General features: G+C 42.0%; 2 protein-coding genes across 2 annotated transcripts in view; one reads left to right on the top strand and one right to left on the bottom strand.

Annotated features, from left to right (window-relative positions):
* The first annotated feature begins 1,185 nt into the window (after positions 1–1,185).
* Positions 1,186–2,584, top strand: si:ch211-212d10.2 (Rieske domain-containing protein). The gene is made up of 3 exons (XM_015971610.3): positions 1,186–1,512; positions 1,740–1,855; positions 2,290–2,584. The coding sequence occupies exons 1-3, from the start codon at positions 1,323–1,325 to the stop codon at positions 2,386–2,388; spliced, it is 405 nt and encodes a 134-aa protein (XP_015827096.3). The 5' UTR covers positions 1,186–1,322; the 3' UTR covers positions 2,389–2,584.
* Positions 2,585–8,329: 5,745 nt separating this feature from the next.
* The window catches only part of cilp2 (cartilage intermediate layer protein 2), a 34,273-nt gene continuing 15,712 nt past the window's right edge, over positions 8,330–26,890 (bottom strand). The window contains exons 3-9 of the mRNA XM_015971612.3: positions 25,528–25,797; positions 25,227–25,409; positions 22,768–22,923; positions 22,368–22,685; positions 21,964–22,072; positions 20,454–20,611; positions 8,330–15,168 (exon numbers count right to left, since the gene is read on the bottom strand). Of these exons, the coding sequence (XP_015827098.3) occupies positions 12,752–15,168; positions 20,454–20,611; positions 21,964–22,072; positions 22,368–22,685; positions 22,768–22,923; positions 25,227–25,409; positions 25,528–25,797 (3,611 nt within the window). The 3' untranslated portion in view covers positions 8,330–12,751. The remainder of the gene's footprint in view (positions 15,169–20,453; positions 20,612–21,963; positions 22,073–22,367; positions 22,686–22,767; positions 22,924–25,226; positions 25,410–25,527; positions 25,798–26,890) is intronic.

The following is a 26,890-nucleotide window of genomic DNA, read 5'->3' as shown; positions in this document are numbered from 1 at the left end:
TCATTTTATTCATGTTTTCATAGAACAGATTAAAAAAAGATAAAAAAAAAAGTCCAGTAACATTAAAAGATAATGAAAAGCATCACTGCACATGACTGAGGAATATTGAACGTGAAAGTGGCACTGTTCTTAAGTAATTCATGCATCAGAGGGTTAAGTTGCTTTGTGTGTGTGTGTGTGTGTGTGTGTGTGTGTGTGTGTGTGTGTGTGTGTGTGTGTGTGTGTGTGTGTGTGTGTGTGTGTGTGTGTGTGTGTGTGTGTGTGTGTGTGTTTATTTTCTCACAGAAGAAAAACCCAACACCAGCAGACTCAGTTCTCCAATCCAACAGCCTGAAGAGACGCCATCATCAGCTTCAACAGATGTCTGTGAACATGCATGAGCTGCTGGCCCCATGGATCCTGCTGACTGGCCACAGCAGTTGAACAAAATGGAAAGTGGAACTTTCTTCATGGTGACACTGATATTTGAGTTTTGCTTTTGATTGCACAGTTTAATGCTGCTTTTGATTTAGCATCCCCCCCCCCCCCCCCCCCACTGACATTTGCACAACATTTTGAGTTGTTGGTTATTGTAATATTCTCAGGTTACTTATCTTTCAAGCTTACATTTATTCTTCAGGCTGTTGACTTTAAAGAGTTGCTGTGTCAACATTTAAAATAAAAAATTAGTAACTAAGGAACAACTGTGGAGTTGCTTTTTCCAGTGTGTGGTGGGTGGGTGGACATGGGTTTGGGTGAGAGGCATGCAGGCCGGGGGGGGGGGGGGGGGGGCACATCGACAGTCTCGCCTTGGGCACCAAATTACCTAGAGCCGGCCCTGGACCATGAAAATGTCATGCACCACTGTTTGGAAAATAATCCAAACGTGTTCTCAATGAGCTCTACAGGCCACCAGCTGAGCATTCTGCAGTGTTTGAAATAAATTGCCTGATGTGATGTCTGACTCTGACGACCCTAATCACAGAACCGGAAGTCTCTGTCTGGGTCTATTTATGAGGACTCGTTCATAACGTAGAGCAGCTGTTCGTGCTAAAGTGACTTTACAGCTAATTAATACCTCCTCAGAAACATATTCCCACCTTTTTGCTAAAGGTGTGGACGTTTTTCTGACGTGTTTATTGTGTGCTGCTGCCTGTTCGTGGTAATCGTCATCATGAAGCGGCTCGTGACGGATGCTGCTCGGATGAGAGCCGCGATGCTCGACCTGCTGCTTAGTTTGGATCATTAGCTTGGCGTGAACAGCCAAAAACATTTGCGAGCGTGGGAAAAATCGAGGGCTGTAGCGGCACTAATTACTTAAACATATCGGCTGTTCGTTGTTTATGGCTTCTGGCTCGGCAGATGAGGAAAAGAACGCGGTGGGAGCTTTGTGGAGGCGCATAGGCCCGACCTCGGAGCTCTCCAAGCAGCGCTGCCGCCTCATGTACTCCCCTCTCGGCCGCGACGCGGATGTCTGCCTCTTTTGTGTCAAGGGGGAGTTTTTTGCCATGGACGCCCGCTGTGCGCACTCTGGTAAAATTCATGTTCACTCCTGCTCAGTTTTACACCAGAGAGATGAGAACAGGCATGCTTTTATACCGCTGATGGTTACATGATGTGTGAACGGAAAACATCTTGCCCCCCTGCTGTCTAGGTTGCCAAAATAGTTTTCAAGCATCATCACCTTTTCATGATGACGTCAGAAGGTGAACGCTAGGATAGGGCACTGTGATTTACTGCTTCCTGTTAACCCCCTCCAGGTGGTCCACTGTGCGAGGGGGACATCGAGGAGGCTGATGGGGTCCTGCAGGTCTTCTGTCCCTGGCATGACTACAACTTTGATCTCAGAACGGGGAAGTCTGGGACAACGTTACAGGTCAGAGATAAAAACGACCTCACTGCTTGTTGTGTTGCCTCAAAAAAAAAAAAAAGGATAAGTTTTAAAGATCATTTAATGGAGATTTCAGTAAAATGTTCTACGATACTGAAATTCCATCAGTGAGCTCACTTAAAAACACCTGCCACTTTATTAGGTATGCCTACATGTAAATGCACCATCTTTGTTGCATGCAATTGAACCGGTGTACCTAGTAAAGTGGCCAGTGAGTGTGTACTGAAGCTTGTATGAAAATAACCTACCATTCTTGCTCTGTCAGTCTTCCAATTGCACTTCTTATTGAAAAAAATAAACAACACGCTTTTATTGTAAAGATGAAACCAAATGTGCTGTTTTCTGAACTACCGCAGATTTGCTTTCTTGTGTTTCTTCCAACGCTTAAACAATTTCATCTCCCAATTTCACTTCAACAGCAACACGTTTATGAAGTAAAGCTGGAGGATGGTGACGTGTACGTGAAGCACCCAAGTCATCTCTCCTTAAAGCCTTTCCCAGCAGATCAGAGCGCCTGACCAGCCTCCGAGCTGCTCGGTCCTGTCTTACAGACTCGTTCCACAAACACAAGCCATCCCAAAGCATTCCTGAGACTTATCTGTCTTTTACGGCTTCTACTTTGACTCTTGTGAACTCAGGACTGGTGTTGAGGAGATTGTGCAAAGAGGACATGAAGTCATGAAATAGTTTTTCTTGCTGGCATTCCAGGTAGAAGTTCAGCTGAACTGAGTTGTGAGTCCACATCAGATCCCACAACCGTGGATTGTTCCACAAATGTAACAGGGTGATAACATTTGGCTCTTTCATTGTGACCATTGTAATCATTTCAAAGAGTTTTTTAAAGATGATTGTTTTTGCCATGAAAACGTTACAGAACAGTGGAGTTGTTCTCTTAACTTCGTTAATTTTCCATTTAGAGTCAATTCTGTGGCTGTGGTTGTTTTCTAAGTGGGTTTGAAAACAACTAGCTTTGTTCTCGTTACCATATGTTACACTGATCCAGCAAAAAAAAACATATAGCTTATATTTTCACAACATTTTTATATAAAAATGTATAAAGTTATTCGGACATGTTTAATGTGACCAGTGCAGTGAGGGATTTGTATTTATGGCAGCTTTAATAATACTTTCAGCTTAGCATCAATGATTAGGGCTCATTTCAATTTTCAATAATCGATTAAAAACAGTAGCACTTAGTAAAAATTGAGCTTAATAAATAAATAACTATGAAACCAGGTGCCCACCAGGTCGGACAATGAGAAATGTGAATTTTCTACTAATGTCCAGGAGGGGGCGACTCACCTGAAAACACAAGTAAGGTTTATTTAGATTTTTATTGAGCTGTACTTCCGTTGTGATTAAGTTAATAAAATATTTGGTAATCACCCATCTGTCTGGCATTTGAACATTGATCTTGTTATTTTAAAAGTGACTATTCAACGAAACTTTGTGAATGGCTGTGAATGAGGTTTCATACAGTTCACTATTTTTACATTTGTTTTCTGACAGATGTCAAACAATGTGTGCTTAAGAAATGAGAACATGAGGACACAGATTTTTGGGTTACAGCTGCACAGCTGAGACTTCAGTCTCCAGCCCTGAATGTCTTCCAAACAGATGTCTGCTAATGATGCAGCTGAGAGACTATTAAAGGACTACAAGAAATGGAAACCTAAACATTAAAAAAATATCTTTTGTTTATTTATATTCATGCTAACACACACTGATGTGAGTGTGTGTTCTTAATTCTTCATCTCTTTCTAGACTTGGTAAACATACAGAACCGGGTCAGAAAGGTTTGACCATGTGGCTCAGTGCTCTGCTCCCTGCAGTTCTCCCTGGTGCACAACTTTGTGACAATATTTATTCTGCAGCCTAGAACCATCTGTTATGTGCACTGGAGGTTTCATATAGAGTCATAATCTGCAGGGTGAGAGTCACACAGCGCAGTAGAACTATTTGGTGTCTGTATGAAAGTCAACATAAACGTAGTTAATGCTGCAGAAATGTTTTTATAAGTTTTTACAACTTGGAATGAAATCACACACGTTACAATGTTAGAAAGTCGTCCTTCTTGTGTTTTATTGATATTTGTTCTTTATGCAATATCATTGATTTTCTTTTATTGCTTTTATAATATATATTTGGATTTTTATGGATATTTTTCAATCAACACACATGACTTTTAACAGTTTGCTCTCATCTTTCATAAGAAAGGGTTTTTAATGCATTATTTATTACATGAACTTACCAACTTAAATGGCCTGTATTTGATATAGCTCCTTCCCGAGTCCTGGAACCCCCCAAGGCACTTTACAACACAATCAGTCATTCACCCATTCACACATTACTTAATTGTGAAAAGTGAACTTAATTTTCACTATTAAAAACTATAGAGTACTTGTATTTTTTTCAATAATTGCAATAAGCTTTTTGAAGACAAGATTCTCTGTGAAAACATTTCATTCATTTTAGCCGGAGATGAATAATTTATTGCTTATTGCTGCGCTGCTCAGAAATGCCTCACATCTCAAATTAAAAGCTTTAATTAAAAAGTCATTAATTGGTGTGATCTCTATATACAGCATTAATTACTGGTCTTTAGTGGTCGTTGTTTGCTGCATTTCTGCACCAGAACAGGGAATTTTTAAGTGATCAGCAAACATCAACATTTTTAGTGGTTGAAGTGTCATTTATGTCTACATGAACATTTTAGCCTCTAAAACTAACTACTGGAGTATACCAGTTATAATTGGTACTAATCCACATTTATACTGACTGATTTGGTGAAACAGTTTTAAGCTCTTTAACCAGTTCAGGATAATACCTCAGTAACTGCACTTCTGACATTTTTCACATCACTTCAGACGCAGCACCAATCCATCTATCGATCTCGCGCTCCAGCTTCCCCTCACTCGTGAACAAGACCCCGAGATACTTAAACTCCTCCACTTGGGGCAGGACCTCATCCCTGACCTGGAGAAGGTATTTTTTTAATTCAAGACCACGGTCTCAGATTTAGAGGAACTGATTTTCATCCCAACATCTTCACACTCAGCTGTGAACCGCTCCAGTGAGAGCTGGAGATCACGTTCTGATGAAGTCATCAGGACCACATCATCTGCAAAAAGCAGAGACTCAATCCTTAGGCCTCTAAAGCGGATGCCCTCCACACCTTGGCTGCGCCTAGAAATCCTGTCCATAAAAGTTATGAATAGAATCGGTGACAAAGGGCAGCCTTGGTGGAGTCCAACTTTCACTGGGAACGAGCCCGACTTACTGCCGGCAATGCGGACCAAGCTCTGACACCGGTCATACATGGACCTAACAGCCCTTATCAAAGGGCCTGATACCCCATAGTCCTGAAGTACCCCCCACAGGGCCTCCCAAGGGACGCGGTTAAACACCTTCTCCAAATCCACAAAACACATGTAGACTGGTTGGATGAACTCTCACGCACCCTCCAGGACCCCCTAAGGGTATAGAGCTGGTCCAGTGTTCCATGGCCAGGACGAAAACCACATTGCTCCTCCTGAATCTGAGGTTCGACAATCCGATGGACCCTATTCTCCAGTACCAGAGGAGCATGATCCCCCTGTAATTGGAGGACAACCTATGGCCCCCATTTTTAAATAGGAGGACCACCACCACAGTCTGCCAGTCCAGTGGAACTGCCCTAGATGTCCACGTGATACTGCAGAGCCGCATCAACCAACACAGCCCTACAACATCCAGAGCCTTTAGGAACTCTGAGCGGATCTCATCCCCAGAGCCTTGCCACAGAGGAGCTTTTTGACCACCACAGTGACCTCAGCACCAGAGATTGGAGAGCCCAACCCAAAGTCCCCAGATTCTGCTTACTCACTGGAAGACGTGCCAGTGCCGATTGAGGAGGTCTTCGAAAAATTCCGCCCACCGATCCACACCGTCCCCACTATAAACAGTGTCAGTAGCCCACTGCTTTCTTCCCCTGAGGCGCCGGGCGGTGGACCATGTCATTAGATTTATGAATTCTAATATAGAGAACTGCAAAAGCACTGACACCAGCTATGTATTTCCCCTGCTTTACACGTGGGGACCACTCTTGTCTTTATCTGGTGTAGAAAAGGAAACACAATTAGGATTTTTTAAAATGACCTATTTGTTTTTTGTCAACCCTGAACCACAAGCTTTCCAGTTCCAAGTCAACGACATTCCAGTCTGTGCTGGTTTTGTTCACGAAGCCATTCACAGAGTCAAACATTTCCAGTCCCTCTGCTTGTTTAAACAATGACTTGTTGTTTCTCTCAACAGCTGCTTCTATTTTTGTTCTTTTCAACATAACTGGCCACATTTTCCATAAAACTCTGATTGTTTTCATTTCCATAGTTAATTTAAGTATGTTTAAATCACTTATTTTTTCTTCATTTTTGTTAAATTCTAATTTGTCATAAAGTTTTCTTGTACATGTTCTTATTAGTTAGTGTATTCTTGTTTCTTTAGTGTTTTTCCAGTTCTAATTCTCCTGACCTATGTTATCCTTATGATTATAATTATAAACAATAAGAAGTTGATCACTAAAATAGATCAATAACCCACTACCAGGGCCAGATTAACACTTTGTTGTACCCTGGGCAACAATATTCAAGGGCTCCATCATCACGACCCAATGATCACCATAATATGGTCACATACAGAATATTTTACTGTAATATGCGGTAAATGTACTCAATACTTGAATGCCTGACATCACGTAACCCACTCAGGGTAACCTTTGACACACCTCGTGTGGACTGAGGGTCTTAACATGAGGCCCTCTCTTCATTGGTCAGTCTGCATGAGACTGACTCTCAACTGACGTTCAAAGTCATAGGCAGCGAAGCGTCTCTGTGCAGCGCAAAAGCCCGGGTAGACAGTTTGTTTAATATAGGGTGACCATATTTCCATTTCCAAACAAGAGGACAGGAAATCTGTGCCTATGACGTTGGGACACATTTTTTTAAAGGAACTAAAATTAATATCAGATTCTGCCAATAAAAGGGCTCCAAAACAATTCATATGCAAATATTTAGCATATTTAATGCAAAATCAAAATTTTCTGCTTTAGTGCTGCAGCAAGGTTTTATTAATAAGAAATTATTATACCTTTTGTTTTACTACAGCATTGGTACGCTTCCTGTGCACGATCATTAAGGATGCTTGTTTCAGCTGTGAGATTAGACGACGGGGTCAATGAAAAAATAAGTTGTCACACACTCCATGGAAACTTCCAGAGAATCCACAAATAGTGGCTTTCAAATGGTTTTGTTACTTTTTGCAAGTTTAGAAAAGCAGCAGATGAGACAGCGTGTGTGATAATTTAGTTCATCTAATAATATTAGAACATGTCAGTAATGTCTGAGGAGCTTTTATAAACACTGTATATCTAATACTCCTGGAGAGGGTTTGGATTACACAGAGGCTTCTGGGGAGCCCAGTTAGGGGAGGTGGGGGGTATGGGAGGGGGTCATTTAGCCTTGGACCCCAGAATGTCTTGAAACGGCCCTGGGTGTGTGACTGAGTTTTGAAGGTGATCTGAATTGTATCAGATGTATAAATATTGCATGTGTGCAACTTATTGTTTATACAGGTAAAAAGGTGTAGTGGAGATAAATCTATGTACATTTTACTTTTCAACACTTTGTTTTGTTTTCTTGTTTTTATTTAACTATGTCCTGTCCTGTCTGTCTCTCTTCTTCCTGCATCTCCTCTAAAGTCTCCAGAAAAACTGTTGCCTGGATTCTTACTTTTTCACCTCATCAGTTACTTTTGAGCAGACCAAAGGGATCTCCTGACTACAAAGTGGAGAGCGCGTTTCGGTGCTGCGTCAGTGAGGTGAAATCACCGCAGCACAGGTGAAGAGCTCCGCAGTAGCAGAGCGCTTCAGGCACAAATAAGACAGAAAGTAGAGAACATTAGCGGACATGAACGATCGTGTGTTCATTATAGTTTTTGGTTGCGCCACTTTGAGAATGGACCGTGCGCTGGACGCAGCAGCCTGGAGCGCTGCGCACCAACGATCTGCACTGTGCCACTCTCTGTGCTCTCTGCTCAAAAGAGTCCATAAATGATGGAATATAGGTAGAAAACGTTTTTCCGGCTCCCCTGGATGTGTAGGATATACAGCTCCACCATAATTCGATCCCTGCTCCTGGATGAAAAGCCGGACATTTTCATCAGTACAAGAACCCCCAGTCCGGACGTCCCGGACAGAGAGTGAAAAGTGGACATGTCCGGGGGAAACAGGATGGTCATCCTAGTTTAATATAAAGCGGGAGATTACAGTTACAGTACTTTGCTCGTGCCCTTGCTGCCCTGGGCCCTTTAGAGTTTGTGGGCCCTGGGCAATTGCCCAGTTGCCCATATGGTTAATCCGGCCTTGCCCACTACTTACCTGCCACGTGTCTTTATTATGTTAATGATTATAAAAATACAAGTCAATAGGTTTTCACAAAATCATTTATTTACATATTCTTGCTCATACAGTTTTACTAAATTTATCACAGTACACAGTTTACACATTAAAGCCCAATGCAAGAATAAAGCAGTAAGCATTACCATGCAATAACTATGCAATAACAAGCAATGCTAATTATTTTATGTTTCTCTCTCAGCTCCTGGAGTAAACTCATGCAGGGCTGATATCACCTGGGTTGTTCAAGAACGAAAGTGGTTATACTATTGCATACTGAGTTCTAGTAGTAGACTCTGGAGAGATTTAATTTATATTCTCAAATTTAAAATCTAGAAGTCATAACATATACGAAAATACTTCTTCGGGTGATATATGTAACCACAATCAGCCACCTTCTCTATGGATGACACAAAGCTGTATGCCAAAAGTGAGCAAGACATCGACTCACTGATCCACACCACCAGGATCTACAGCACTGATACCAGAATGTCATTCAGACTTGAGAAGTGTGGTCGGATGGTGACAAAGAAAGGGAAGGCAGTCCACACAGAAGAGATCTCACTCCTAGAAGGAACAATAGCAGACATTGAGGACTGCTACAAGTACCTTGGTATCCCACAAGCAAATGGTAACCTCAATGAAGCTGCAAGGAAAGGAGCCACAGCCAGATATCTACAACGAGTAAGGCAAGTCTTAAGAAGTCAGCTCAATGGCAAGAACAAGATCTGGGCAATAAACAGCTACGCCCTGCCAATAATCAGATATTCTGCAGGAATAATAATCTGGCCAAAGGAAGAAACACAGATCACAGATGTTAAGACACAGAAGCTCCTAACCATGCATGGAGGGTTCCATCCCAAGCAAGAAGGCTGAGGACTAGTAAGTATGAAAGCCACTGTCCAGGATGAAACAGCCAAGATCCATTAGTACATCCATGACAAGGCCCCAACAGATGACGTGCTCAGTGAAGGTCTCAGACAACAGTGAACAGAGGAGGAGATGCTGGAAATGACGTTGTGAGAGAACAAATCCCAACATGGAATGTACCACAGACGGATAACTGAAGTGGCGGATATCAAGACATCCTACCGATGGCTAAGAGCTGGTCTGAAGGTCAGCACAGAGGCACTCATCATGGCTGCACAGGAACAGGTCCAAAACACCAGAGCAACAGAGGCAAAGATCTACCACACCAGACAAGACCCAAGGTGTAGGCTGTGCAAATTGGCCCCTGAAACAATCTACCACATAACTGCGGGGTGTAAGGTGCTGGCAGGGAAAGCAGACATGGCCACACTAAAACTCCTAACCATGCACAGAGTTCCATACCAAGTCCAGCACCCTGAGACTGTATACGGTATACCTTCCTCTTGAATTGATTGGGTTATTGCTGCAATGTGTACCTATGTGTAATATTAACATTAGCATAAAACAAGGTAAAAGTGAATTTGAACCCTTTTTATTTCATTATACTGAAACAGTTATCAGAACAAAACAAATTATCTGAGGAACAAAGCTTACTTTCTCTGTTTGCCCAAGCTATTATTGGTACCTTGACATTTACGCCTCACTAATACTTCTTTAAAAATAGCTAGGTCCCCTCTGAGAGTTTCTAAGGAGAAAGACCATATGCAACCACTTTTTAACCTCAGGATTCTGTAAATTACAGACCATGAGACCAACACTGACAAGGAGGTTTTTTTTTCTTTTTCCTTTTTCTAATACAGCACTGAATGTTGAGATTCGTAGGTAGCCAATCATTCTTCTCTGTCTCTTGAAGTCTTTATTTCAACAGTTCCTATATGTGTGTTAAATCTGTTAGATCACCTCAGCTGACCTCACACCCCCTGACTTTACTGTAGGACTTATCATCTTCTACAACTGGATTCAATTATCTTCCTTTGTGGACGAATGCTGCATTTGCAGATGGGAGGTTTAGTTTTGTAATCTGGAGGTCTGCTCATGTGTCTGTGATTACAGAGGACATTGATAATCACTGAGGTTGAAATAGGCCGGCTCGCTGTCTGCTTTGAGAGTTGTTATTTCATATATTCAGGAGTGAACAGTTTATCTAAAGTGCTACCAAGAATAACTGTGGAGTTAAATATATCCCCCCTTCATTTAGGCAACGTAAGCCGATCCTGTTTTTTGGAGTGTTTTGTCCAGGATGGAGGGTAGCGCTTTGAAAGTAAACAGGTTTAATTGCAATACACTAGTGCCCAGTTTGCTATTGATTATGAGATGCTACAGTGTTATTTGCCTGGAATTTAATTTGCCTGACTGCTCAAGACATCGTTGCCGAACTGTTTCAACAGTCCTCAAGAGGAGGTGAAATGTACTTTCTAATTAGGCTTTCTTTTATTTGCCAGCCTCTCCTGGTTTCTCCACGGATCACCGTGATCCCTTTGGATTTAGATGTAGATTAGTTCAGCTCCAACGACTTCTCCCATGGGTCTGCAAATCCCTTATCATAGAAAAACAAGAGCTGAGCTACTGCTGAATTAACTTTAAAAATAGTCAAAAACTCCAAATTCTTACAGATACTTTATTTTTACCTACATTTTGAGTTTTCCTGCCTTGACAATATGTACAGAGAACTTGGCTAGTTGTCCAAGACGTGTGTAACTGTTTATGACCAGGGTGTTACACTAAATAAAAAGTTAAATAAGAACAGAAATTGTTCTGTACACAAAAGATTGTTTTGTTTTTGCTGCTAAATATAAAAGCATTAAAAGATCCAAGTCTGCACAGCAAAATGATGTGCTGAAGAATGTTTTGCCATACGTTTGTTCAGTGAAATGTGCGTCCATGCTACCCATGCCCCAATTTCTGGTTTAAAAGTTTATGAACCTTTAGTTTCAGTTCTCATCAGATAATAAAAGCAGCTCAAATAGTTCAAAGTAGTAGTAGCTTAGTAGCCTAAGCAAACAGGACCAGACTTCCCTCTCCCCAGCCACTCAGACCAGCTCCTCCAGGGGAATCCCAAGGCGTTCCTTGGTCAGCTGAGAGACATAGTCCCTCCAGCATGTCCTGGGTCTCCCTTTGGGTCTTCTTCTGGTTGGACATGTCTAGAAAACCTCACCAGGGAGGCATCCAGGAGGCATCCTAATCAGATAACCGAGCCACCTCGACTGACTCCTCTCGATGTGGAGGAGCAGCGGGTCTACTCCAAGCCCCTCCTGGATGACTTAGCTCCTTACCCTATCTCTAAGGGAGAGCCAAGCCACCCTGCAGAGAAAACTCATTTGTATCCACCATCTCGTTCTTTCAGTCACTAACCAAAGCTCGTCACAATAGGTGAGGGTAGGCCATAAATGTAACATGTTGTAATTGGGTTCATGGACATTCAAACACTGATAGCGATGTTTCCTTCACCCATACTTATAATATGCCATAATATAGTTAAAATGGGTAAAATGTTACTAATTCTCAAGTTTAATTATTGTTATTGCACAAAAATGATACACGAGAAGCTCAAAAACACAGAAAAGAATCGTTATTTTGGCTCCAAATGACCCTCTTTATGTCAAAATGACACCGATAAATGCTTTAGATTGCATTTTGTCTATTGTTGTTATTAGTTGGAATGTGCATAGACAAAAGAAGATTTTGTTATAACTTACAGTCACTTAACTTCATTTGCTGCCAGCGCAATCCAGGTTTGTCTGGTTGTCTTGCACGTTTTAAGTAGGTACAGTTAACAATATGGCAAACTTATCAAATGCATTAATAACTGTGGTTGTATGGAACGTTTTAACTTGTGTGACATGCCTCACCACACTGATTGGTGTGGGTTTTCCCTTGGCAGAAAGAGTTTCCTACTTAGCAGAAAAAAGGCCTAGTGTAGCAGACCTCATGTTGGTGTCTTTCTGATCTTTCAAGTAAAGCTGTGGTGTTTCAGTCTACCATAGTATTTATTTGAAGGTTTGGTTTCAACTCAAGCAATGGGAGATGTCAGCCAAACGGAGTCCCACAAATAAACCCCAAAGAGGTTTAAAAGCCAATTTCCAATACTGGCTTTTCATTCATACAATTTGAACAGAGTCCATTAAATACATACTAGTCACTGAGTTACAAAATGTCAAATATTAGATTTTTATGTGGGGAAGAGATATATATATATATATATATATATATATATATATATATATATATATATATATATATATACATATTCCATTAATTTCTTTATTTATCTATCATATTCAACTTCAAGTTACTGTTTGACTGATAATCATCGATCTTGCTTGGTGGGCTTGCCTGAATGTCTGTGTCAGTTTTCAATAAGTTCAAAATTATCATCAAAAAGTTTGTAGTCTCTAAACAAAATTCCAAACATCCATTTCTAATAAAATGAAAATGCAAAAAAACACCCAAAAACGTTGTGATATTGCCGTCAGTGTAAACATGGATCAAATATTTTAACTCAAAAATACTTCTTGGCACCTTTATTGGCGCTGCTGTGCTCGAATGGATGCTCTCCTTCTGGCTGTGGAGCTCACTCTGCGACTCTGGGTCCTTCCTTGCTGCTCTGAAGGGAACGCCACTACCTGGGTGGAGGACCGTTGCACCTGCATGCCCTCCAGTTCCCTCATGTCCCTTGCCATTTGAGCCAGTGTCTGACCTGGGTTGGTTTGTAGACGCTGGAAGAGACTTTCCCTGTTTATTTTCTTTTCTGGGCAGCTGAAGGTCACTGCAACTCCGTAGTCTGACTTCATCTCTCTGGAGAAACCATCCGAGGTGCCATCAAAGCATCGCCCAATTGCAATCTCTTTGGCCACTCTGGGGTTCTGGTCTGTGACTGTGTAGATGCCATAGTTGTGCCCCAATGGATCAACAGGAGCTAACATGGTGAAGGCATGAGATTCATTGTTTTGAGCAACTGGTGGATGTTTAATGAGATACTCCTGTAGAAGACCATTGATACTGATCCTGCGACAGTTGCCTTGTGGAAGCACTGATATGATGGATCTGTCCACCTCTGCCTGATCAAACAACATGCCACTGCATTTGAACTCCAGACAAGCAGCTGAGGTGTTTGCTTCTCGCATGTCTCGGGTACTGCGAATGTCTCTAATGCCATAAAGTTTGCCTCTCGTCTCTCGATGTGTTCCTCCCAGATTCCTTGACCGGACCATTACTTCCTTCTGGCCATGAATTTTTATTTTGATGAAGCATGCTCTGAATTCTTGGGGGTTGGGCCACCAGGAAAGGTAGTCTCTTGTCCATGTTGTCAAGTCTGTCTCCTCAAAGGGAACAACATTGTATTCATACTTGTCCTTTTCCACTCTGAAAAATCGAAAGTGATTTGCATCCACAGGAGCGTTTTCACAGCCCAACAAATTCTGATAAGGATATATTGGTCCATTGGTCTCATCAAAATTATTTTGATTGGGTTTCGCTAAATTTATTTTGAAAGCCGTTTTCTTCAAAGCTGGATCGTCATGATCAGAACGCTGGTAGTTTATTTTGTCTAGGTAAGGCTGAGACACTCCTATGATGTTTGGATTCATCTTGGGGGAAGAAGGAGCTGCTTCCAGCTCTTCTCCACCCAGCATTGCTGTGACATAAGCAGTGTATGCATCAGGCCTCATAGCATCACAGAAAGCTGGTAAACAGGCCCCATTGGACCCACTTAAGACACTGTCAAAGCGACCCCATGCCCTGGGATTGGATGAATAACCAGGTTTGGGCTCCAGGTTTATCAGACTTATTACAACGCCCTCCAGTTGTTCAGTAGGCAGGAACTTGTCACTCATGTATGCACGCACTTTGACGTAACAGCGTCTGCTTTCTGGCACATCTAAATTGAAAAGTCTGCGTTCTCTAATCTCCATGTTGCCTATCAGAAATGTGCGCTCTTCACGTTTGCTTCTTCCATGACCACCGGCGGTTGTTGTGCTATAGGAAAAGTCACTCTCCTCCTCCCAGACACCTGTGTCTGGGTTTAATGACCACAGCTTCATTTCAGGAATGTGCTCTTGCATTTTAACATGCTGAGTATCAAGAAGGACTTGGACAGCACCAGCTCCAAGAACCTCTTTGTTGCTCTCATCTCTAAAGTCAACTGAAAACATCCCATAGGTTCTCAGTGGGAGCATGTCACCTTCATCATCCACAAAGTTGAGGTCACCAGGGGCTGCAGCAGCTGTAGTGATGTTTCTTGGATCAATGAAAGTTACGCTGGCTTTCACAGTTCCTTCATATGTTTCTCCATTGTCTTTGTGGAAGGAGTTGGGTGGTATGACCAACTGCCCTATTGGGTCTTCTCCTTTGATTTCTCCAAGGTCAATAAAGTTGGTTTCACCTGCATCAATGTCAATTGGTGTCTGCTTCCTCATCACTTTCACATCATGATAAATTGATCCACCTTTCTTGTCAAGAATGAACACCTTTGGGGTGTCAAGAAACCTCTGAGTGGGGTCAACGAAATTCACCACCAATCTTTGCGTGTCGGGCGTAATTTGCAAAGTGAAGCCTCCTTGGTATCCGGTAGTTCCCACTCTTTCTTTACCAATATAGATGTGCCCAAAACGTAGAGGCTCACCATTGTCAGCGGTCACCACTCTGCCACGAACCAGCACAGTGGGTTGCATACACTTCTGACAACCACAATGTGATACAGCTCGAATTGGGAGCTTGTAGTTGCCACAGTCGATGATTCGACTCTCCATTTTTTGTACCCCACAGCAGAATCCAGCTCCATCTCTGCAGCGCATGTCATAGTCAAGGGAACCGGCACACTGGTTGTGAGGGCAGCGGCCAGCATTGTAGTACTTAGAGTCAGTCCCAAGTTGAATGCAGTCCATTGGTAGTCTAATGAGGTGGAATTCAGGTGTAGAGTTGCATGCTGGTGTTCCTTTACCTGCAAAATAAACAACATTTGATATTTAGTTTGGTTACATTTATTAATGTTACAACAATATTTGTCTTTATGTGACTGGTTTAAAGACATGGTTCACTTGCTTAATCACTATGTTTGCAGTGGTCTCAACATCTCATCTCTGATTGGGTAATGGCAACAAGACTCTACCACTCTAATTGCTCTGCAAAACTGATGTTTTATCTCCACAAAAAACACGATCCTGGAGGAGTTCTGCTCTGTGGTGTGGACCACTCGTTTAATCAGTACATTTGCTATGGTCTCTAGTAAGAATGAATATCTTGTATGTTGTACTTGGGGGGAAAAATGCTCCGATGTGCTTGTTTCAGGAACTAGCAGAAGAGGAGAGCTTAACACTTTTAAATACTTTAGAGAGAGTGAAGTTTTGTTGATGATATTAGAAATATAGATTGGACAGAAGTAACAAAGGGGCAGGATCCAGGTAAAGCTGTAGAGATCTTTGACATTTTGTTAACAAAGGTGATAAATAAACATGCACCAATGAGGAAACAGGCAGTAAGAAATGTAGCTTCTCCATTGCTGGATAAAGAGCTTAAGGAACGTATGAGGCAGAGGGACAATGTAAAGTTAGAAGCAATAAAAACAAATCAACTGGAAAAATGGAACGAATATCACAAAATAAGGAACATTGTAACAAAATTGAATACAAAAAAAGATCATATTATCATAGGAGAATCACTGAAGCTAAATTAGATCATGCAAAGGTGTGGGGTACATTAAATTAACTTATGGTGGTTAAAAAAAGGAAGGCACCTACTCTTCTAGAGGCAGATGGTTTTTCTAACCAAACCAAAAGAAATAGCTGATTATTTAAAACAGTTTTTTTCCAATAAAATTAAAACATTGCATAATACCATGGAGGACAGAAAAGATGAAAATATGTCTTATCAAAGAATAAAGGATGATATAATGCAAATCAAAGATTGTGAATTTAAATTTATGGAGGTTTCAGAGGATTACATTAAAAATATTCTTAAATAGTAAAGATAACCCCCCTGGAATGGACAATATTGATATAAGATTGCCAAAATTGGTGGTAGATTTTATTTTACTGCCAGTTTCACATATAATTAACACAAGTTTTAAGAAAAGTCTTTCTCCAGCACAATGGAAGAAGGCAAAAGTAATTCCACTAATTAAAAATAACCAAGAACCACTGTCTGGTCAAAATAGTCAGACAATAAGTTTGTTACCAGCATTAAGCAAAATTTTGGAAAGAGTAGCATATGAACAAATACAAGACTATTTTATAGCAAATGGATCGAACACAATTTATCAACATGCATATAAGGCAGGTCACTCCACTACTACTGCACTTGCTCTGATTACTGATCATTGGTTAGAAAAAATAAATGATAGAAAGTTAGTTGGTACTATATTTTTAGATTTGAGTGCAGCTTTTGATGTGATCGATCATAAAATCTTATTAAATAAATTAGAATGTTATAGATTTCAGTAGTCCGCCATTAAGTGGACAGAAAGTTATTTAACTAATCGAAAATTCAACTTCCATTTTAATGGCAGTTACTATTCTGAAACAGGTCAGGTAGATTGTGGAGTGCCACAGGGCAGTTGTTTAGGCCCTCTTTTGTTTTCTATTTTTATTAATGACTTACCTTTGATTTTAAAACATGCAACCATGGCTATATATGAAGATGACACTACATTATTTGTATCCGCACAAACAGAAGGCCAATTAAATGATACTTTTAAAAAGGAGTTGGCTTTGGTCACACAATGGTTTAGAATGAACAGGCTAGCAATTAATGCAGAAAAAACTAAATGTATGATAGTTGGAACTAAATATACACTACAGATGACACTTAGACTGAATTTGATGCTAGGTAATACAGAGATAGAGCAGGTAGAAGAAACAAAGTTGTTGGGGGTAATTGTGGATTCTGGATTGTCATGGACTAGTCAAATAAATTATGTCTTGCAGAAACTTGGAAGAAGTATGGGCACAATCAAATATTGTTGTAAATTTATTCCTCGTTTGCTGATAAAAAATTTAGTTCAAACATTAGTACTGTCTCATTTAGATTGTGCATCAGTTATTTGGTCTAATACAAGCGAATTGAAATTATATAAGTTACAAGTGGCACAAAATAAAGCTGCACAAATTGTTCTGGGATGTAATTACAGAACAAATGTAAGTATAGGTTGGCCTGGTTAACAGTGAAATGTAGACTAAACTATTCACTGATAACATTTATAAGAAATATAATACCTACAAAAATACCTAGAATAATTTATGACGAGTTATAATTTTTTTCAGACAATCATGATTACGTGACGAGACAGAGGAGTAACATAAGGTGATCACTACCGCGCTGCAGAACAAATCAAATGCAAAGAGCGGTTTATTGCAGAGCCAAGGTTGCATGGAATGCAATACTGAGAATTTTGTTATTAGAGAATAACAGAAGATGTTTCCAAAAGAAGTTAAAGCCTTTTTTGTTTACACAACATTAAATCTTGCACAATGAATTTCATTTTTGACTGAGATGACAGCTTCTATAGTTTTTGTTCGTTATGGAAGTGATATGTTGTGATTTTTAAGTCTTGGATATATTTATTTATTCCTCTATGTAAACTCTCCATATTTACTTATTTATATTACTATTCACATGAACACTGAAGTGTGTGGTAACTTAATTTTATATCGTAATTGAGCTGTTATGATTTGTGGAGCTTATGGAGTTTGTTGTTGTTGTGTGTGTGTGTGCATGAGTGTGGGAAAAGGGGTGTTTGTAAAATATTTGTAATGAAAATGGAAGAAACCTCGGGAAGAATAGCTCCACACTATGGTGGGAGCTAATGAGGTTCTCAATAAATAAATAAATAAATAAAAACACAGCAGGATTTGGAGTCTTATTTCCTGATATTTGGACATCTCGCCTCGAACTGGATAACAGCAACACAACCCTACCACTGACTCTGTTTACTTTGCAACACTGACGTTTTATCTCCACAAGTACCACAAGCCTGGAGGAATTGTGCCATGTTGTGGAGTTGCTAATGCTAATGGTTAGCTTCTGTTAGCTGGGACGTTATCTGCTGTTTCCTGGACGCTAAATCAACAACAGGCTTCTCTGTTGTGAGTGAAGATGGGTGAGACCATGACAGTGTGATGTAGATCTGTCAGGCTTTTCAAATCTTAGTGTTTCATATATTTTCTATCAGAAGCTAAAGCACGAGATGGGTGTAGGAGACTTTTTTCATGTTCAGCCTGCATGACAAACTCAGTGACCGATTACAATCAGAAGTAATGATCAAAAAAAAAGATTTTCGGTGATCCTCACGTTTAAGGAAAGAAAATATGCACTAATCAAGCTATGAATACTTTTTTTATCAATCTAAATCTAATCCTTTAACACAGTGGTTCCCAAACTTATTTAGCCGCGCACCCCTTTCTATGTCCCGACCATGTCGACGCACCCCCCAGCCCCCACATCAGGGCATGGCTATAGACATATATATGTGTGTGTGTGTGTGTGTGTTACACTTTTCACCTCGCGCACCCCCTAGCGGCAGCTCGCGCACCCCCGGGGGTGCGCGCACCACACTCAGGGAATCCCTGCATTGAAATATGGTGAATGGCCTGTATTTGATATAGCGCTTTCTAGAGTCTTGGATCCCCCCAAGACGCTTTACAACACAATCACTCGTTAAGCCATTCACACACACACATTCACACACACATTCACAGACTGGTGGTGATGAGCTGCATTGTAGCCACAGCTGCCCTGGGGCACACTGACAGAGGTGAGGCTGCCGTACACAGGCACCACTGGTCCCTCCGACCACCACCAGCAGGCAAGAAGGGTTACGTGTCTTGCCCAAAGACACAACGACAGCAACAGACTGAGTGGGGCTCAAACCTGCAACCTTCCGATAACGGGGGGAGCACTTAACTCCTGTGCCAAAGTTGCACTTTATATTTAATAACAATTATAAATAGTAAAATTATTTGAACATTTTTATTGTATATTTATTTATTAGCAGAAGTACATTTAAATTAGTAAATATATTTGTCTTTTCTTTAGTTTGGGTATTTATTGCATAAACACCCACATTACCATTTATTGATACACATGCAGACTGCTTGACATAAAAGTGTTTGAGTCAAAGTTTGAAGGTGAATTATGAGTGAAGTGGTAATTAAATCTGAAGTTAAGGAGGATTTTCATTTACCAAACAAAACCATCTACCCAGACTTTGACAGGATAATCAATGTGAATAATATCGAGAGCTAGTCATCAAGCACCATCGTGCAAATAAATCAATCATTGCAAACACATGGACCAAAGGGATTTTTGAACACTCCATTTTTGCTGTGCAGCTGGTCTTCACCAAGAGAGTTGCGTTTTTGTTATGATCACTCTAAAACCCTCTATGACTGGTGGTTGACACATTTTATCAGTCAAAGTAATATAAATGGAAAACAAATCTATTACTGTCAGAGAGAAAGTCATATTTGGCTCCCTTTTGTAAAATGTGTGTGTTGTTCTCAGAAGCAGTGTCTCCTGCTGAAATGACTTTTGGGGTGTAGGGATCAGTTCAAAGCTTTTCCATGAGAACTTCTAATTAAAGAGCATCTAGAGGAGAAACACAGCTATCCAGCCTGGATAAGGCGGCTAAATGTGCCAGGTTTAGAAAAACAATAACAAATGTAATAATACACGGTGTTGTAGAGGAATTGGTTTTGAGATTTTTAAGTATCCTTGATTCATCTTCCACTATTAGGAGTCTTTCTGTATATTTTTGTTTTAGTTTGAACCAAAGCAAACATAATAAAATGTATTTATTCAGGCACAACCTGAATTTTATTCCCCTCCCCTCCAGTAAGTCTATAAACTAACTTCTTTCTTTCCTTGAGGTGTGGAACATTGTGGTCTTGTTGGGTTCTTCTTAATGCATGAACATGGCTCCTGGATGACTTGGTTAAAGGTCAGTTCTGGCATCCGTTCCAGCAGCTGCCCTTTATAAAGTAAATGATTTGTATTTGTTTGGTTTTTGTCAGTGGTTTTACTTGAACCTGTGGAAATACGTCATTGTCAAACGCACTGGGACAGAAGCCATCCAGAGCTATAATCCTTTGGAGCTGCTTGCTATAATCATTTTGAGTTATTTTCCCTCAAGCCTGTTGAAGATGAAATGGAGTTTTATTAAAGTCTGGTGTCCATGTAAACCATAAACTGAATCTGTGGTCTTCTCTGGATAATATCTTATTTTATACCCACCAACCACAGTAAGGAGAGCTGGGGCTGACTTGATGCTGCCTGCAGGGCTGCTGGCTTTGCAGTAGTACTCTCCCGACTGCTCCAGCTTCAGATCACGCAGTACAAGGTCCTCCTCATACTTGTACACCCTCCTGTCCAGCAGAGTCCCGTTGTGGTACCTTGATGCATTTTTATTGTAAGAAGACAGAATGCATTATTTTAGAACTGAACAACCACATGTGAAATCGAACATACAAAGAATTGTGCAAAGTTGGTGCCTTCACCAACTTTTTTCTGTGAACATCAAAAAATGAAAATACAGATTTGTCCTCAATGACTGGATTTAAAGCCTCATTAATGATGGCTTGTTAGAGTACAAGTGTTGCCCACATTTCCCTGGGCTGTTGATGACTGACGGGTGCGAGAAAATGTACAACTTTCTCAGCTGGAATGGTCTTTGCCTGAACCAATGCGATATGGGAGTGGCTTTCAGGCAACTGAAAAATATTCCAGGAACATGAAAGCAAAACCTCGTGATTTCCACGAGAAAAGTGGGAACCTTCACAAATGTTTAGAGCTAATTTGGGCCCAGTGAGATACTGGCTTTAATGGTAGCAATGTCTTGTATTTTTCTTTATATGTGCAGTTTGCATGTGACATGTGCATCCTGAAATTCACTTTTACAGTTTAACCCTTTATAGGGCCAACTTCTACATTTAGACACTTCCACTCACATCTTAAACGATGTTGGTGTGCCTTTCCACAGACTCTTAGAATGATGGAATTTCACCCAACCGATCATCAGAGATCAAGCTGGTCACAGTTTGTGCCATGGCACCACTTGACCAATCGGTGAGGGGTTATGACGAGCAAAATATTGGTGTGTCAGCAGAACCAGAAAACTCCTCTGTCTCCTCTCGTGTTTATGGTCAGATCTCTAAAACTAACAATGCTAGGTTTATGAAACTCCCCCATCACAAGGTTGACTAGTTGTGCTAAATAAGGAAATATATGTTGTAAATGTTAAACTCAATGAAGTTGGTGAAATCACAGCATGAAAATCAAATCTGCCACATTTGAACGTGCGCCCTTGACTTTGAAAATAAGTTATGAATATTTTTAGGTAAAATTTGTTGTTTTTTAAACATAATCTTCATATTTGAGCTAAAAGTAACATTAACAATTATAATAGTAAATATTTATTGCACCATTTCTATGGAAAATGAAGAATGGCCATATTTGAGCACTTTGTTTTCTCTGATTTTCTGCGTGAAAATAAATATTTCTGAGTGTTGTGACAACAGAAATACACAGGTTATGGACTACAATAACACCCTTGAGTTGATTTTTTTTATTTTACTTCAATGAGTGCCCTATAAAGGGTTAACAACACAAAGACTTCTATGCTGCCCCTGAATGCTTTGGGTGTGTTTTCCTTAACCCTGTTCTTATGCAGCCTATGGGGTGGCTCAGGGCGACATTGTATGGCTGAGCATGTGACAAATAAACCTTTTGAATCTTTGAATCTCACCAGTAGTATTTGTCAGGAGCTGGAGATCCTGTTGCTGTGCAGCACATCAGCAGCCGCCCACCTTCATAACGCACTTTGTCCTCTGGGTGCTTCACAATGTATGGCTTTTCTGCAGAAAGTGGAGAAGGACAAACATTGTTGATCTGACCTGCTTTTTTGGAATGAAGCAAATCTGCACTTAATTCTCACGCTGTTCTATGTGTTTATGAATACTGGTTGCTGAGATATTTACCCTTCACTCATAATTTAATTTGGGGTCCCAGGTAGTCTGAATGATATAAAACTTTACAAATGTTAGTCTTTTTTAAAAGAGTTTTTTTTGCATGAGATATTATCATCAATAAGAATTAGGAAGTGTTTTCTAATTGACGTTATGTGACATCATCGAGTTATCCACTACATACCTGCTGATTTGAGAACAGCTCGTAGCCAGGACAAGCCTGTAGTGTTGCTGGAGGTAGAAACATTGATCGGGACAAATTTCTCCTTCCTGATGGTGAGCAGCATGGAGCTAGAGGAGCAGACTCCTGGGAGCCTGAATTGTCCTTTGGCATCCGTACGAGCTCGGATGACTTGGGGAAGGCTGGCCAGACCCACGGCGGCCCCTGCTATGGGGAACCCAGCCACACCTTGGACATCTCCTTGCAGCATGTGGCCTTCACACACACAGCTGCTGCAATCCTCACTGGGACGGCCTTCTGAGCACACCAGCTGGCAGTTAGCTGTTATGAGGAAGCCATAAAGACTGAGGAAGACTAGTAAAAAGTTGCTGAACATGTAGAAGTACAGTATGACTGAGCAAACCTGGACATGGACTCTTTCCACACTTGTGTACTTCAACAGGTCGCCCTTTACATTGAATAGTCGCTGAGGTCCTCTCACAGGTTCTTCTTCTGGTTCTTCGACCTCCACCACAAGTCACAGAACACATCCCCCAGGGACCCCAGGGACTCCACTTAGCTGGCCAAAAAACAAAGGCAAGCTTGAAGGGTGTTGTAGTATTTTCTTTCAAACATTGGACCAAACTGTTGAAAGCAAACAGTGTAACACAATGTTTGATAAAAAGTACTTCAGCTACTTTATACTGTTAGTGAGCACATGGACGTAATTTTCACTTTAGAAGTGTGTGCGTGTGTGTGTGTGTGTGGGGGGGGGGGGGACCACACGGGGGGGGGGGGGGGGTATCTTTACAGTATGCTCTAATGGGAAACAGGCTTCAAAACAAACGGTTGTTTTCCACTTGGTCCTAGAGCTCAACCAGTGTCAATTTAATATTGTGTAATGTTTTTTTTTTGGATGGTAAAAAGTGGAAAAAGTGGGGGGGACATGTCCCCCCTGTCCCCCCCAAAATTACTTCTATGAGTGAGCATCAGCGTTGTCCCTGCAGCTTCAGTTATAGCTAAACTGATTCCAAGTGGGTCACTCCAGAACACTTGGACTGACTGTTGCAACAGTTGATTTTTTTTAAGTTGAACGAGGGAAAGGAAGAAAAAAATTACAGTTTCTTTTTCTGGGGGGAAAATAATGATAGAGCTGGGAGGCCTGGGGATGGACTGTCCGATCTCGGGGGCAGAAGTTGCTGAGGTAGTCAAACAACTACACAGCGGCGGAGCCCCGGGGGCGGATGAGGTTCGTCCTGGGTATCTCAAGGCTATGGATGTTGTAGGGCTGTCATGGTTGACACGTCTCTACAACATTGCGTGGTCATCGGGGGCAGTTCCTAGGGAGTGGCAGACCGGGGTGGTGGTCCCCATCTTTAAGAAGGGTGACCTGAGGGTGTGTTCCAACTATAGGGGGATCACACTCCTCAGCCTCCCTGGAAAGGTCTACGCCAAGGTACTGGAGAGGAGGGTCCGATCGATAGTTGAATCTCAGATAGAGGAGGAGCAATGTGGTTTTCGTCCTGGCCGTGGAACTGTGGACCAGCTCTATACCCTTGCAAGGGTGATGGAGGGGGCATGGGAGTTTGCCCAACCAATCCACATGTGCTTTGTGGATTTGGAGAAGGCTTATGACCGTGTCCCCAGGGGCACCCTGTGGGGGACGCTCCAGGAGTATGGGGTGGGTGGCTTTCTGTTAAGGGCCATTCAGTCCCTTTACCAGAGGAGCGTGAGTTTGGTCCGCATAGCCGGTAGTAAGTCGGACCTGTTCCCAGTGAGGGTTGGACTCCGCCAGGGCTGCCCTTTGTCACCGGTTCTGTTCATCACTTTTATGGACAGAATTTCTAGACGCAGCCGTGGTGTGGAGTGTGTCGAGTTTGGTGGCAGGAGAATCTCGTCTCTGCTTTTTGCGGATGATGTGGTCCTCCTAGCTTCATCCAGCTCTGACCTTCAGCTCTTGCTGGGTAGGTTCGCGGCCGAATGTGAAGCGGCTGGGATGAGGATCAGCACCTCCAAATCTGAGACCATGGTTCTCGACCGGAAAAGGGTGGCTTGCCACCTCCGGGTCGGGGGAGAGGTCCTACCTCAAGTGGAGGAGTTTAAGTATCTCGGGGTCTTGTTCACGAGTGAGGGTAGGAGGGATCGGGAGATCGACAGGCGGATTGGTTCGGCGTCTGCAGTGATGCGGACGCTGAGCCGATCTGTCGTGGGGAAGAGGGAGCTGAGCCAGAAAGCCAGGCTCTCGATTTACCGGTCGATCTACGTCCCAATCCTCACCTATGGTCATGAGCTTTGGGTAATGACCGAAAGAACGAGATCGCGGATACAGGCGGCCGAAATGAGTTTCCTCCGTAGGGTGGCCGGGCTCAGCCTTAGAGATAGGGTGAGGAGCTCGGACATTCGGAAGGGACTCGGAGTAGAACCGCTGCTCCTCCGGATCGAAAGGAGCCAGTTGAGGTGGTTTGGGCATCTGGTCAGGATGCCTCCTGGACGCCTCCCCGGGGAGGTGTTTCGGGCATGTCCTGCCGGCAGAAGGCCCCCAGGTCGACCCAGGACACGTTGGAGAAGTTACATCTCCAATCTGGTCCGGGAACGCCTTGGGGTCCTGCCGGAGGAGCTGGTGGACAAGGCCGGGGAGAGGACGGCCTGGAGCTCCCTAGTTGGGATGCTGCCCCCGCGACCCGGACCCGGATAAGCGGAGGAAGACGACGACGACGACGAAAATAATGATGGAAAAGTGTGCAATTAGTTTGAAATGACTTTTTATGCACACAACAAGAACTCATTCGTTTACAGTTCAGCGAAGGTCTGTGACATTGTAAATCTCTGTGCTTATTAAAACTATCAATTTCAGTTAAAGATTTATTGCCGTTCTTGATCAACCTGTGCAGGGTGGGGTGGTGCACTCCCTTCTCTCCGAGTGGTGGCCCTGACACGCTGGAACAAACAGCAGAGGCATTGGCTGAGCGCTCACACATTTCCTCTGCCGAAGTTGGATTCCTACATCATTACAGGCTGTGGTGGAGCAAGGTCCCCACTCGCTCCAGTCAGTCCAGTAACTCTGCACTACACACATCAGAGAGAACAGGTCTCAGGAGCTGGAAGTGTGTTCCTTCTAAAACAGAATCATCATTTTAAATACCGGGACACAGCATGAATTTGTGACACCTTGCTTCAGGACTACCTGGGGGGCACTGAAAGCGAACGTGGTAGTTGGAACAGGCCCGGCCAAGGGGCTGCTCTTTGTTGATGCACCAGAAGCCCTTCTCTAAACTGGAGTGCACCACTTCCCCAGTGTCTGCAGCCGCCACCCAGTCTGTGGTACGAGCCTCCATGGCAGTGGGTCGAACACAGACTCTCTCTCTATAGTAGAAACGAATGGCCTCCAGGCGCTCATAGTCTCCGTTTCCTCCAGGATGGTCGATGTTGAACCAAGACGTCCACTCCGTCACGCCTCGAGGAAAAAAGAGAGAGCAAATGCATAAAAACGACAAGGATGTCTGAAAAAGAACCAAACATTTAATAAGAGTAAAGACTGAAATGAAATTTAAAAAACAGCAAAAACACGTCATAGTTTTATTTACAGGACTCTTTCAACCAATACATCTGCGGTGGTCTCTAGTAGGAATGAATGTCTTGCGACTTATTTTAGACGACAGGTTTTACCGTCATATTTCCTGATGTTTGGACATTTTACCTCTGACTGGATACCAGCGACACAACTCTACCACTGACTTGCAACGTAGATGTTTTATCTCCACCAATAACACAAATCTGGAGGAGCTTCTGTCATGAGGCGGTGTTGCTAATCCTAACGCTAAACTTAAATTAGCCGAGACATCGGCCGCTGATTCTTGGACGCTAAAACAACAAAAGCCTTCCTTATTGCGAGTCAAGATGGGAGAGCCCACGAACAATAAATCACAGCGTGACATAGATCTGTGAGGATTTTCTCATCCTAGAGTTCCACTCTTTACTTTCTATCAGAAGCTAATGCAGGAGATAGGTGTAGGAGACTATTTTCATGTTCAGTCTGCATGAAAACCTTAGAAAAAAACTTTAAAAAAATGTTTTTTTCAGTCACCCTCACCTTTGAGGCCCTCAGAGTAACGAGAAATATCGTCAACAAGGAAATACTGAACAATAACAGCTTTTTAGTTGTCTGTCTCATGTCAGTAAACAGATCTTTGTGTTATTTAGTACTTTTCTGCTCAACGCGGACTGAATAAAGGAGGTGCTGTTTACTGCTGACTCCTCACTGACTACACAGATCGGGATGTTAGAAGATGTAAAACGTTTAACGTTGCCACTAGTGTGAAGTTTGATTAGCTCTGAGTTCCAACTTTAACCTGGTTCTTAAAGCTATGGTTGCTTTTTTATAACAGAATATTAGACATTGCATACACACATGACAGTAAAATCCTAGCTTTTTAACAAGCTTTAAACATATTTTTACTGATGAAATTTGCATTTCTCTTTTAAAAACAAAAGACTATAGGCTTGACTGTCAGAACTTTTGACGATCAAATCAAATTGCTGTATTCATT

Source organism: Nothobranchius furzeri, chromosome 8, assembly GCF_043380555.1.
Source record: "Nothobranchius furzeri strain GRZ-AD chromosome 8, NfurGRZ-RIMD1, whole genome shotgun sequence".
Classification (NCBI taxonomy): domain Eukaryota; kingdom Metazoa; phylum Chordata; class Actinopteri; order Cyprinodontiformes; family Nothobranchiidae; genus Nothobranchius; species Nothobranchius furzeri.
The sequence above is the reverse complement of the archived record's forward strand: the minus strand, read 5'-3'. Positions and strand labels throughout refer to the sequence as shown.